This window comes from Sceloporus occidentalis, unplaced genomic scaffold (genome assembly GCF_023333645.1).
Source record: "Sceloporus occidentalis isolate IW3139 unplaced genomic scaffold, rSceOcc1.0.p SCAF_457, whole genome shotgun sequence".
Taxonomy (NCBI): domain Eukaryota; kingdom Metazoa; phylum Chordata; class Lepidosauria; order Squamata; family Phrynosomatidae; genus Sceloporus; species Sceloporus occidentalis.
This window is the reverse complement of record NW_028317437.1, coordinates 187,979-202,081: the sequence shown is the minus strand read 5'-3', so window position 1 is coordinate 202,081 and position 14,103 is coordinate 187,979. Positions and strand designations below refer to the sequence as shown.

At 45.0% G+C, this 14,103-nt stretch overlaps 1 protein-coding gene across 1 annotated transcript; it reads right to left on the bottom strand.

Moving 5' to 3' along the window:
- Positions 1-1,691: 1,691 nt before the first annotated feature.
- LOC149271838 (elongation factor 1-alpha 2-like) lies at positions 1,692-8,471 on the bottom strand. The gene is made up of 8 exons (XM_089507099.1): positions 8,427-8,471; positions 6,493-6,672; positions 4,880-5,059; positions 4,434-4,730; positions 3,482-3,632; positions 2,910-3,166; positions 2,199-2,433; positions 1,692-2,026 (listed from the first exon to the last, which is right to left on the bottom strand). Exons 2-8 carry the CDS (start codon positions 6,634-6,636, stop codon positions 1,899-1,901), a joined length of 1,392 nt encoding a protein of 463 aa, XP_089363225.1. The 5' UTR covers positions 6,637-6,672; positions 8,427-8,471; the 3' UTR covers positions 1,692-1,898.
- Positions 8,472-14,103: the final 5,632 nt, after the last annotated feature.

Sequence of the window (14,103 nt, the reverse complement as noted above, 5' to 3'; positions counted from 1 at the left end):
CGCTGGTCCGGTTAACCTGTGGTTTGGGGCAAACATCCCTCCGTGTAAAATGATAGCAGAAAGATACTTTGTTTCTGTCTCTGGTTAGAATCCTAAACCTTAAATAACTTTCCTCCAATCCTCGGTTTTAGCAGGAAATGTATTAATGAAACCTTGCAGAATGGAGAAATTTCATTATTGATGTTCATCTGCACCAAATATTAATATTAAATGGACACGGGACCCCTTTGTGTGTCCAGTTACCCCAACTCCATGACTTGCCCCCATAAGGCAGGACCCCGTTACTCTAAATCTTAATCAGTCATTGGCTTCGTCTTGAATTCAGGAGCCATATGCATGTTTAATACCCTCACTGTATTACCCTCTACCACTTCTGCTGGGAGGCTGTTCCATTTATCTACCACTCTCTCATAAAATAGGAGGGTTAGGGCTCGCCCTGGTAACTTCTAGTAAATATTCTTTTTTTTCTCTCCGCCTATCACCCTCTGCCGAAATGTGTCGTGGTTTGTGAGCCAAAATTGAACAATGTGTAATCATATTCTCTTTTATTTCAGGAGGGCCACTAATCAGAATTAGGGAATCTCTCCATCGGTGACACCAAGTCCAGCCGATGATGAGCAGGAGACGGAAGCCTCGCTCCAATGTTTGATGTAACCCCTGTGCCGAAGCGCTTTACACCATATGTCAGAATTTTACCGTAAGAGCTCTCCTACTCGTCGTACTTTGGTGCACGTGACCTGAGATCTCTTTACAGCAACGCAGCGTGAGATCCATCTATTGAAAATGTTGGGACGTTCTAGAGAAAGGGCAGGTTTACCTCCTGGGTAGAGGTTAGAACGTCCTTCTTCTGCACCCAAAACTCAAACTGTGCCCCCCTCCGAGAGTTCTCCAAATGACGTTCGTAGATACTTTTTGAGAGGCAGGGTCTCATAAGTTGGCCCCCAGGATACCAGTCCTACCATGATTGCTGGAATCTATAACCCATGCATGGTGATCTGTCTCACAAATAGACAGCCTGTCACCCTGGCTTAGACATCAGTAGAAAGATGAGCGGCTGCTGTCTACACCAAGAAGCAGACCTTGCGTGACATGACGTGGTCTTCATCGCAGCTGCTCTGCTGGGAACCAGGCAGGACTGAGCGAGTTCCTCAAGGGCGAATGTTGCTATGTCTACAATTTAACATCTTTGTGGGCAAAAGCAGGGACCACGTGGGGTCTGAAGAAACCATTATAGACCAAAAAGTGAAATATTGTGGTCTGCTATGGGAATATTTTGACTTCCCAAACCTTTTAGTGACCAAATTGTGGTATTTACAGGGCACCCATAGGCGTGGAGATTACTTTAATATTTAATTTAATATTTAATTTAAAATGATTAAATATTTATATCTCCCAAAAAAACGTGGCAGCGACAGCCGGATATGTGAGATGTTAAGATATGTGTTTGTAATTATTACTCGACCGCCTGGGACCTTCTAAATACTGGAGTATGTCTCACCAGCCTGGGGTCTCCTGTTTGGCTAAAGTTCTCTTGGTCTTGTTGAGTATGAAGAGAATTTTAGCCCAACACAATCTGGAGAGATGGGGTTACAGCCCATGTGGCGTACAACTGAGATGGGACTATATCTACCCCAAGCTTGTCTCCAACAAAAAGAAACCACTACAGTCTCACGTCACAGATGCTGCACCAGTTTAATTGGTGGAATGGACACTATGGGTCACATAGTGGGGACATGCTTTTTCCTCTTAAAGAACTTCCACTGGACTTTAATGGTAAGCATCCAGTCGTTAACGTACAGGCTTTTACAAGCAGATGGGCTGACGTGCACCTCGAAGGGAAGGGGTCTGACCCTCTCGGAGTGGCAGGGCTTGTGTGCTGGATGCAGGGAGCCTGCGATTCATTTACCAGCTTTCTGAGCTTTTTGTGCAGACTTGGTGACCTTGCCAGCTCCTCCGACCTTCTTCTCTACATTCTTGATGACACCAACGGCCACCGTCTGCCTCATGTCCCGCACGGCAAAGCGCCCTGAAAGAGAGATTGGAGGTATATTAGATACTCGCTTGGTCCAGCACCAAAAGAAAAAAAAACACCACTTTGCTCCCAATTCTGTGCTGATACGCCTGGTTCCTGCTCCCTGCAGCTTTTGCCCTAACCAAAAGCGTTGTCTGGTTCTCGTATGAAGGACGTGGCTCCTTACCAAGAGGTGGGTACTGAGAGAAGCTTTCTACACACATGGGCTTTCCAGGAACCATCTCCACAATAGCTGCGTCTCCAGATTTCAGAGCCTTGGGATTGTCCTCCAGCTTTTTCCCAGAACGCCGATCAATCTTTTCTTTTAGCTCTGCAAACTTGCAGGCGATGTGTGCGGTGTGGCAATCAATAACTGGAGAGTAACCAGCGCTGATCTGGCCAGGGTGGTTTAAGATGATCACCTAAAGACATCAAGAACATTTTTGATGGTGTCTGACAAGCACTTTGGTATAATATTCATTTTTTTAATTAACACAATTGTTAAATTACTTTGCATTCCTCAAGACTACCTAATAGAAGGAAAATACCTCATCCCTGGAAACAAAAAGTTCCTAAAAGCTTTCATGGTGGAAATAAATTGCTAAATTGTCCATCTATAGGAAGAAAGGACCCCCAAACCCCAAGGTCCATCTGAAGGACCCCAAAACCTTTTTTTAAAGAAAGAGTAAACTCTAAGAAATCTCTCAGGAGAAGACATATTCTGTCACAATCCAAAAACAAGAACCTGTCTATAAAATCCAGGACTCAAGGTTGAGGTTCTACCCATGGGACGAGATCCCTCAGCCCTTTTACTGGATGCTTAATCTAATTTCTTCATATTTTTAGTGTCACCTCAGGGACATAAGAGCAAAATGTCATGTTCTCTTTGATTCCTAACCTGGGAGGTGAAGTGAGCTGCTTCCTGGGGTGGGTCAGCTTTGCTGTCCCCACATACGTTGCCTCTGCGGATGTCTTTGACAGACACGTTCTTTACGTTGAACCCTACGTTGTCTCCGGGAAGGGCTTCGCTCAGAGCCTCGTGGTGCATCTCCACAGACTTCACCTCGGTTGTGATGTTCACTGGAGCGAAGGTCACCACCATCCCTGGTTTCAGAATACCGGTCTCAACGCGGCCTACTGGGACAGTGCCGATGCCTGCCAAAAATAAATAAATTCCATAAGTACGTGAGGAAAGGTGGGAGGAAAGCCAACTAGAGAAAGCCAAGAGTGAAGGGAACCAACTTTATATAACTACAGACTGTACTGCCTCCATGATAACTTATCATGAGAATTCTCTTAGTGTTCTTGTATCTTTGAATGCCTCGGAGTCTTTATAGAAGAGATATGGAATATCGCCAAATGCGAGCGTTTGTCCAATGAGTCTGCGTGATGTGAAAATATTATATCATCCAATGGCCATATGGCTCGTAACCTTGGATTCAGAAGAAGACATCACAAGTTTCTTCTCACCTCCAATTTTGTAGACATCCTGAAGGGGGAGCCGCAGAGGTTTATCTGTTGGACGAGTTGGAGGGAGTATGGTGTCTAGAGCTTCCAGAAGGGAGACTCCGCTGGCGTTTCCTTCCTTCCTCTCCACCTTCCACCCCTTGAACCAAGGCATCTAACAGAGGAGCATTGGGGACAAAATCATTGCGTTTAATTTTTTATTTTATTTTGATATTTGGATAACACTATCTTAATGCATCGGGGGCAATTCCCTTCCTCCAAGCATCAGAAATAGCCCCACAGACCAGCCTGATACGACTAACATTCTAAGAAACTATAAAAACCCATTCAGAGGGCCTTGAATCAAAGGCTATGTTTGGTTGGCCGGAGCTGGGTTGGTTGGCACCAAGCCTCGGTCTTTTTATAACAGGGATCTGATGACCGAGAAATGTCCTAGACCGTCCAGAGTCATTCTGATGAGTCAGGAGCAGGCAGAAAAGGAAAAGATAGAAGTGGAAAAATGTCGTGCAACACGAACCCATAGACAGACGGGAAGCCACTAATGGAGGCACACCTGGGCAACCACTTCAATTACAAAAGATATGGCATTGGATTTATTGGTTAATGTGCTAGAGCAAGCCATTATCCTTAGTAATACATACGATTACATTATTAATTTGCTTATTCATTACGGTTCTCCCCTAACACTAGTTTTATGGACTATGGTATGTTTTATGCATGGTTGGGAGATCTTCCTGCCAAATTTTTGCCTCTACATTACACAACCATGTGACTCCCTTGGGGAGGGGGAGTTGCCAACCTGCCATGGTTTGTAGTTAATATATATTGCTATATGTAGTAGGCATTCCGCTGTCAAAGGGTCAACAAAACGTTAGAGGGCCACGTAGACATCAGACCTGGTCAATGGTGGGATCCACGACTGACGTTCCTGTGGCCTCCAGATAATGACACTTACATTGGGAGATGGTTCCAGCATGTTGTCCCCGTGCCAGCCAGAGATCGGCACAAAGGGCACCGTGGCTGGGTTGTATCCGATCTTTTTGATGTAAGCACTAACTTCTTTGACGATTTCATCGTAACGCTTTTCGCTGTAAGGGGGCTCGGTGGAGTCCATTTTGTTGATGCCCACGATGAGCTGTTTCACCCCCAGTGTGTAGGCCAATAGGGCATGTTCTCGGGTCTGCCCGTTCTTGGAGATGCCAGCTTCGAATTCACCAACACCGGCCGCCACAATCAATACAGCGCAGTCTGCCTGCGGGGAGAACATGGTACAGATGGGGAGCCTGGCTGTAACTCAGAGGACAAGGACCACCAAAGAGAAATGTAACATGAAAGAGTTATAGAGACGGGGATCTAAAATACATTTCCCTGGGGCCATCATGAGAAGGCTCCGAATATCACCTGTGAGGTGCCGGTAATCATGTTCTTGATGAAGTCACGATGTCCCGGAGCGTCAATGATTGTGATGTAATATTTGGTGGTCTCAAACTTCCACAAAGAGATATCAATGGTGATTCCTCTCTCCCGCTCGGCCTTCAGTTTGTCCAAGACCCAGGCGTACTTAAAGGAGCCTTTCCCCATCTGCCAAAGAAAACATGTGAATGTGTATAGCCCTTTAATTGCATTTATTACTTTCCAAGCCATCACGGTAATGTTATGGCCACCGGCACTCTCACATTCCTCAGTGGGTTAAATGCATTTTTTGTAAAATTGGGCAGATATAAATGAATATGGAGGAATTATTGGCGGTTACGTCTCCGTGAATGCATCCTTTGACCATTCGCATCTCCGGAGAGGTCTCTCCATAGCGCAGGAAGGGTTAATGACCCGGCAGGGTGCCCTTACCCCCCTCCCTCTACTGATCGCCATTTGCCGGCGGTGGTGCTGATAGGACAGCGTGCCCTCTGCATGCACACAGAAAATGGAGCCTGCCAGCTTAGAACGGCTATAATTAAACCCTGGCAGAGACCGAGATGCCTGCGGCCTCCGGTCCCAGCTGCCTGTAGCCATCAGCGTGCCCCTCAGTCTGCCGCAGATCCCCAAAAGCAATCCCCATCAATGCAATAATATACTACCAAGCTTGGGTTAAGAATACATCTGCCTGAGCACAGGTGTGTAAAGAACAGTCCTCTAATTCCAATGGCCATTCTTGGGTCCCGGTATAAATACTTTCAAAGATGGTCTGTCAAGAGCTTTTGTACTTTATTTTCAAATCCTGCATACTTGACAGGGAGACTAATGAGACCTCATCCAGGGTAGGGCAAATGAACTTTTGGGGTTCTGAGTAGTTGGCTGTTGGCTGGTGGCTCAGTAAGGAAGATTAGGGACGGGAGCCCTTTAGGTGTAAAGACCTGAGGTTGAGCAGTGGGGTGGAATGGGCCTTTGGGTCTATACAGGGGCTACAGAGAAAGGGTTCTAATGAGCAGATATGGGGTCTGTATGGGTTCAAATTAGATGGTATTTAGTCTGTGTGGGTTCTTATGAGCGGATATGGGGTCTTTATGGGTTCTTATGAGCAGATATGGGGTCTTTATGGGTTCTAAGGAGCTGATATGAGGTCTTTGTTGGTTCTTATGAGCTGATATGGGGTCTTTATGGGTTCTAAGGAGCTGGTATGGGGTCTGTGTGGGTTCTAATGAGCTGGTATTTGGTCTGTCTGGGTTCTAAGGAGCTGATATGGGGTATGTGTGGGTTCTTATGAGCAGATATGGGGTCTTTATGGGTTCTAAGGAGCTGGTATGGGGTCTGTGTGGGTTCTTATGAGCTGATATGGGGTCTTTATGGGTTCTAATGAGCTGATATGGGGTCTTTGTTGGTTCTCATGAGCTGATATGGGGTCTTTATGGGTTCTAAGGAGCTGGTATGGGGTCTGTGTGGGTTCTTATGAGCTGATATGGGGTCTTTATGGGTTCTAATGAGCTGATATGGGGTCTTTATGGGTTCTAAGGAGCTGGTATGGGGTCTGTGTGGGTTATAAGGAGCTGGTATGGACCATATTGGTCTCGGTATCTCACCTCAGCTGCTTCCTTCTCAAACTTCTCTATTGTCCTCTTGTCGATGCCTCCACACTTGTAGATAAGATGGCCGGTGGTGGTGGATTTGCCAGAGTCCACATGGCCGATGACCACGATATTAATGTGTGTTTTCTCTTTCCCCATCCTGTTGGGGCGATGCAGCAAGTTGGGTGAAGATGTCTGTGGAGAAAACAACAAAACGAAAAGTCACCTCCGAACCCTCAGCTGCATCAATGACGGGAACCCAACAGGGGACCGCTGAGTCCTCCAGCACCAAGAAGCTATAGAATCTTGGAGCATTACCATATCATAGCCCATCCTACAAATATAACTACATCATATAATCACATTTACTTCATAAAGACAGCTGCCATTACTTTAACTTTAGAATTTCAATACACGATGGGAAAGGGGGGTTACTAATTGTCCTGAAGGAATACACCTCAGCGTTTTGGGGGTTCGGATTTGGCCCCCCAGTGCACACAGCCATACCCAGATATTTTTTAGATCCATCGCTTTTCTATATTAATGCAATCCGGGACTCCTCTGTTATGTAGCGAACGGGGAGGAATAACCGCATTCTGATTAACCTGCGTGAGTCCACAGGAAGGGAATTCACATTTCTGCGCATGGGCTGCCAAAAAAATAAATAAATATATATATATATATATATATATATATATAACCCTTTAAGTGCCAGAAAGTTGAGTAAACCCTCGGTTTGATGGGCCAAGTCCTAGAGACGTGGGAATGAGCTCGGGCCCCTGGAAATCTTAAGGGGTTAAGCCTTTCCCAAACAACGGGAGCCAGCGTAGCATTTTTTGTTGCCTATTTGCCGTCGGGAGCGTTAAAGGCCACCGAATGTCTGTTTAGAAGGAGGTCTCTGTCCTAATGTCTGTCCCCTCGGCTCACTCAGGTGAGGACGGGGTCTGAGGCAGGTGCACGGAGGGGGGCGAGAAGGGGCATCTGCAAGGGCATTCGATGAGACGGGAGGGTTCCGGATCGCAGCACAATACCGAGGGCTCGCTGGCACCAGATGGTTGGCGGACACGTGAGATGACGCTGCAGATACAGATGCAAAACAAGTATCGAGTACCCACAGCTCCGTCCGTTCGTCTGTCTGTCTCCCGGGCGCTCGTCAGTCTGTCTCTTAGAGCGCTGTACCCCTGGGTGTCTTTTAAATCATTTGTAGGTCGATTACAGATTGGTCCCCTGTCTGTCTGTCTGTCCGGGTTGTTGGCTGTGTGTCTGTCTGTCTCCTGCCGCTGTGTGATTCCGTCTGTCTGTCAGGACTGGATGTAGCTGTCTGTATCCCGCTTTCTGTATACCTCCGTCTGTCTTTCTCTTAGCCCTGCATGTAGTTCTGTCCGTCTGATGCTTTATTTATCAGATCAGCCCCCACCCCTCGTCGGATTTCATGTAACGCCACAAAAACAACACGTATCGTATCTTCTTGGCCACAAACAGGAGGCTGTCCGACCTCCGATCCTTATTAAGCCCCCCCGAAAAACTCCTAGGACCCCAATTTTGGGGGTCAGCAGATGCAAAAATGTTTATGGAGAGGGCATTTCGGGGGTACGCAGGTCTGACTTTGGGGGGTGCGGGGTGGAAAAGAGGCAAAAAGAAAGGTTGATCGGGGGTAAAGGAATAGATTGGGGGCAACATAAAGAGAGAGGGGCGACAAGGAGTCATGGATGTTCTAGATGATTCGGGAGCTTCTGGCAAAGAGAGAGCGGGCATCAGACAGCGAAAGGGGCATCGGGGAGGGAGAACGCGATGCAGCGGGCATTGCGAGGGGCAGCAGAAGGGGATAGGGCGAAGAGAGAGGGGTAGCGGGCAGAGAAAGCGGCAGCAGGAGGAGAGAGGGGCAACTTGCAGAGAGAGTGGCAGGGGGCAGAAGGCAGTGAGAGGGGCAGCAGACACGGAGCTCTTACCTGTTAGCTGGGCTCTCAGACAGCAGGGGCTGCTGGTACCCGGACAGGCAGTTTTATTTCTCCGGGAGGGGTCCACCTATTGACGGCCCCAGCGCAATGCAGTCACCCCTGCAGCACAGCAATGCGGTACCGGGCTGAGGGAGAGGGAGGGAGAGGATGGCAGAGGAAGGAGGGATCACAGACGAGGGAGGGATGGCAGCGCTTCGCAAAACACAGAGAGGAGAGGAGGGAGATGATGCCCAGGGAGGGAAGAGAGGATGAGATAATGTTACAGGCAATGGGGTGAAATCCAACCTGAATTCATCTGATGGAGCTGAGAAGGTGAGGGAGGGAGAGAGAGGACAGAGAGGAGAGAGAGAGAGATACAGAGAGAGGGGGGGTAACAGACGGGGTGCGGTGGGGAGTCCCTGAAATATTGTATGTTGGGGGCTGCATTCGAAAAGTAAAAATAATTCTTATGAAGTCTCCAATGCCAGCCAACAATTATATATATGCATACATGTGTGACGTCAGCGCGGCCCACCACAGAGCCCAAAGGACATGACGGACCTGGGGGGCACTTGTCACTTGTATTAGCGATGGGTCCCCCAAATCATTTCACTTGGATGGAGACGCCTCCACATATTTAATGGAATGTGATAAAAAAACACACAACATTTTTGGAATTAATCATTTCTAGACATTCCGATTTATATAATATCAGGATAAAGTGATCACCTTCCCGCGTGCTGCCGAGTCCTGCACCAGTCATGGAACATATGTCAGATCACGTAGCGGCAAAAGAAACAGGCAAAGACGATGCGATCTGTTTATTGAAAGGATCGTAATTTGTTTTCCAAACAAAACAATAAGAAAAGCAAAGTTTATAAACATTCCGATTGTTGGCATTGTTACTATGACAACATTTACAATGGGTGGAAAAGAAGAGAGATTAAAATAATACGGATTTCAGCTGTTACAAGTTATACATAATACAAACAAACCAATAAAATGTTACAAATAATAGAAATTTATACCTGAAAATGGCATTAATGGTTCAGTTTACAGAATGCAGCTTTGTGGATGTTTAATAACTTAATTCCAATATAATGCCCCTTTTTGCTCTCATTAGAATATTTTTACCCCAGAATGTATCGGACCTGCTCAGCTTAAACCTTTTCAAAATATTTGTAAGCAGTTTAGAATCTGGTGCAAGAAACAGGGAATTTTGGCAACAAGAACAAGAACAAGAAAAGCCCCTTCCTGCTGTTTCTATACGCATGTAGTTGTAAGGGATATTGTAACCAACAATGTATCCTTGTATTGTAAACTTGAAATAAAACACCATACTCGAATTGGAATAAACAGGCCGTGTACTTTTATTTAGCTTATAACAAACATCACCACTTTAAAGAAACTCTTGGCCCAAACCCAGAGTCTCACCTCCAATAACTTAAACCATAAATATATATATACACATATATAACCAAGCCATCCGCCCTAGAAGCCAGACGGCATACACCATTACACCAGTCCATCCCTAAGAAGGGACAACTTTTACCCTGATAAAAGCACACGACAGATATATAAAATAAAGCATCATAATATTCATAACAGGGAGGGGGGGATGGGAGCTTTTCAAGAAGAAGTTCCATCTTCGCCCGCGGCTCTCCTGCACCGCCGAAATACCAGCCTTACAGGTAAGTATTCACAGCTTAGCAGTTCGCCTTGTGGCATGACTGCTAGCGCTCCCACAGCTCCTATTTATAGCGCGAATTCGCGCCTTTTTGCGCAGCGCGAGGCGTCTCGCGGGGCACCAAAGGTGCCCGCGAGGCAAAGGCGACGAATCACTAAGCGGCACGCGCACATCCCGCAAATTCTAAGTTATATAACCCAGGCTATTTTTTTTTTTTTTTTTAAACTTCTGACCTGAACTTTTGACCCTGCCTATTAAATCAATAGCTGACCTCTAGATGAACCCAACCTCCTATCCCCACAACTACATGCCGCCCCGCGCTATTTAGGCGGCAGGGCTCTTCATGTAGTTGTAAGGGATATTGTAACCAACAATGTATCCTTGTATTGTAAACTTGAAATAAAACACCATACTCGAATTGGAATAAACAGGCCGTGTACTTTTATTTAGCTTATAACAAACATCACCACTTTAAAGAAACTCTTGGCCCAAACCCAGAGTCTCACCTCCAATAACTTAAACCATAAATATATATATACACATATATAACCAAGCCATCCGCCCTAGAAGCCAGACGGCATACACCATTACACCAGTCCATCCACCAGCCACAAATGGATAATTACATTTGTGGCCCTACCCCATAAAAGACACGGCCTGTTCCACCATACTTTGCAAATTAACATTAAAAATATCACACCCTATCTCAGATAGGTGCACACCATCCCCTCTGTATAACCCCGAACAACCTCCTTCCAATTCCATATGCCTAAAACTGATAAAACCTTCCATCAACATAAACTTTTCCATAGACCTGTTCAATTTCCTCCTCACTCTCTCCAAAGCTTTAAACTCAGGTCTAGAAGTCCAGATTAATCTGGGAATAATTTCAGACCAGACCAATACTGTATCCTTAAAAACACGTCTAACATTCAAAATTAACTCTTTAAACAGCAACAGCAATTCAACTGATTTCGTTTTCCCCAAATCATTCCCCCCACAGTGTATAACTATAACATCTGGTAACGGCAACATATTAACATAATCCAATAATATAGCTTCCATTTGACAAATATTCAAACCCCTTATACCAATCCAAAATAACTGAACTTTTTTACTATCAAAGCCCAGATTTTCCCCGTAGCTCCTCCGTGCCGCTCTGTTCTGGGCCCAATACACGAAGGAATGCCCGACTATCCATACTATAGCTGGATGTTGACCTGCAAGAAAACAATGTTAGCACCTTATAACAAATTAGGTCTAATATAACCCAAAAAACGATTCGACTCCCATCTCCCAATCCGCTTAATAATAGACTTGTCCAGACCCAACATTGCAGCTTCAGTCGCTGCCCCAATCCTGAATGAATGCGAGGAGTAATCATAATCACTCAAACCCAGCGCTGCAAAAGATTTTTTTAGTACACTTCGAAATTGGAAAATGGTCAATGGAGTACCTGAACTATGCACCAGCCAATTCTCTCCACCTTCCGGTCTGATGGCATTAAATAACTCCGCATTCAGCACCGGGCACATCTGGGAATCCATTCTAGATAACTCTATCCAACAACCTTTACCCAATTTATCGGTTTTAGAGGAACGTAAAAACATCCTCAACTTTTCACCACAAATTACATCCACTTTCTTTAAACCCGAACCTCCTTTCTTGTTAACCGCTACTAATTCGCTAACGCGAAACGCTCCAAAGAATGCTATTATAAAGGCCGTCCTAAACAAACGCCTCTCAAAGTCATTCCAACAAACTTTGTTTAATATGCTAACCAATTTACCCAAAATTTCAAACGAAATCGGTTTCCTAGTATCTACACATCTGTTAACCTTACCATAACCTTTTAAAACTTGCTTTATCAAAAACTCCTTAAAAGCAGATCGCTTACCCGCTAATTTAAAGAAAAAAGAAATACCTAACACATGCCTCTCTATCAAAGCCCTAGAACACCCATTATTAATTAACATCATAACAAAACCCAGCGCTAAATCCTGCCTATCATCAAACTCATCTACTCCCTTACTAGTCACAAAATTACACCAACATTTCCATGCTTTCGTATAAGCTCTCCAAGTCCCTTTAGACAAAGATTGCGAAATAAAGGAACTTATCTGGGAGAAGTTATTTCCCAAACACTGTCCGGAACAATCACCCCTTCTTCCTCCGCTTGCGGCGCCAACCGACGAAAGCTCTTGAAATCAAAACGTGAAAGGGCATCAGCCAACACATTCTTCTTCCCAGCCACATGCCTTGCCTTTAACCATATATTATAAATTAAACATAAATAAACCAAACGCCTCAAAACACTTATAACCGGCAACGACTTTGCCTTCAACGTATTAATAACCCATACCACCCCCATGTTATCGCAATTCAATAGCAACCTCTTATTCATCCATAATTCGCCCCAACATTCCAGCGCCACAACCACTGGAAATAACTCAAGCAACAACATATTCTTGGTCCAACCAGCTTTTATCCACTTATGCGGCCATCTGTCCACTGCCCACCTACCCTGCCAGTAAATACCAAATCCTGTGGCTCCTGCCGCATCTGTAAAAAACTGCCACTCATCACTACTGATAAAATCCTCCTGCCAAACCGCAGCACCATTAAATTTATCCAAAAATAAACTCCAAACGAACAAATCTTCTTTAATCTGTCTCGACACTCTCACTCTATGATAAAGCTCTTTTTTACCTGCAATCCCTCTACCAATCAGCCTTGAAAACACCCTTCCCATTGGAATTACCCTCGAAGCAAAATTTAACAACCCTAACAAAGACTGAAAACAATTAACTGTAACTTTTCTTAACCCCAAAACCAAACGAATCTTCCCTTTCAACTTCCTAATCTTATCATCCGGCAGCCTAAAAATCATTTTAACAGTATCAATTTCTATTCCCAGAAATTGCAACTTAGTTGTCGGATAAACCGTTTTCTCCGCTGCTAGCGGAACACCAAAATATTCTGAAATAACCATAAACGAACTAAGTAACTCCAAACAATCCGCACTACCTGCCTTCCCCATAAATAAAAAATCATCAAGATAATGGATAACCTGAAACAAACCAGAAACCTGAACTACCACCCATTCTAAAAATGATGAAAACGCTTCAAAATAATAACACGAAACCGCACAGCCCATAGGCAAACATTTGTCAAAATAAAACTTCCCCTCAAATTGAAAACCCAACGAACAAAAACAATCCGGGTGAATAGGTAAGAGCCTAAACGCTGCCTCTATATCCACCTTGGCCAACAGAGCCCCTCTCCCCAAAAATGTAACCAATTTCAAAGCATCCTCAAACGAAGTATAATGCACCGGATACTCAAATTTCTTTACCTCATCATTTAGCGAATTACCCTTAGGATAAGACAGATGATGAATTAGCCTAAATGCACCTGCCTCCTTTTTGGGCACCAAACCTAAAGGAGATAACCTAAAGTTAACGAATGGTGGCTCAGCAAATGGACCCTCAAACCTACCCAAACTTAACTCTTTCTGAATCTTCTCCTTAGCTACCTCCCTATTATCCTCCAAAGTCTTCAAATTCCTCACAAACACACATTTCTCACCTTCAAAAACTGGCACCTTAAAACCCTGTGAAAAACCTAGCCTCAACAACTCAGCCTTCTGCCTGCTTGGGTACCGATCTAAAAAGGGGAGCATTCTTTGCCACTTCACTGGCGTCTCCGCCTTTCTGAACCTGATCCTTTGCCTGGTTCCTTCGAAAACACCGTATTGCCGGGTGATTACCCGCACAAATTGTGCACTCATGTTTGAATTTACACGAATTGGGCCATTTACACTGCGAGTCATTAAATGCCCAACACACTCCTTTCACCCGCTGCTGGCTTAAAACATTCTGAGACCTTACAGGCGCTGCCGTTCTCTGAGGCAGCATAGTACTGATCCACGTACCCACATCCTTCATACCCCAATCTAAATTTTTGTGCACAGATAACTTTTGCCTAAACACCTCATCATAA

Coding starts and splice junctions, on each gene's coding strand:
- LOC149271838 (XM_089507099.1), bottom strand. CDS start 6,636: ATGGGGAAAGAGAAAACACACATTAATATCGTGGTCATCGGCCATGTG. Junction 3,167..3,481: donor GGATGTCTACAAAATTGGAG/GTGAGAAGAAAC, acceptor TATTTTTGGCAG/GCATCGGCACTGTCCCAGTA. Junction 2,434..2,909: donor CAGCTCACTTCACCTCCCAG/GTTAGGAATCAA, acceptor TGATGTCTTTAG/GTGATCATCTTAAACCACCC.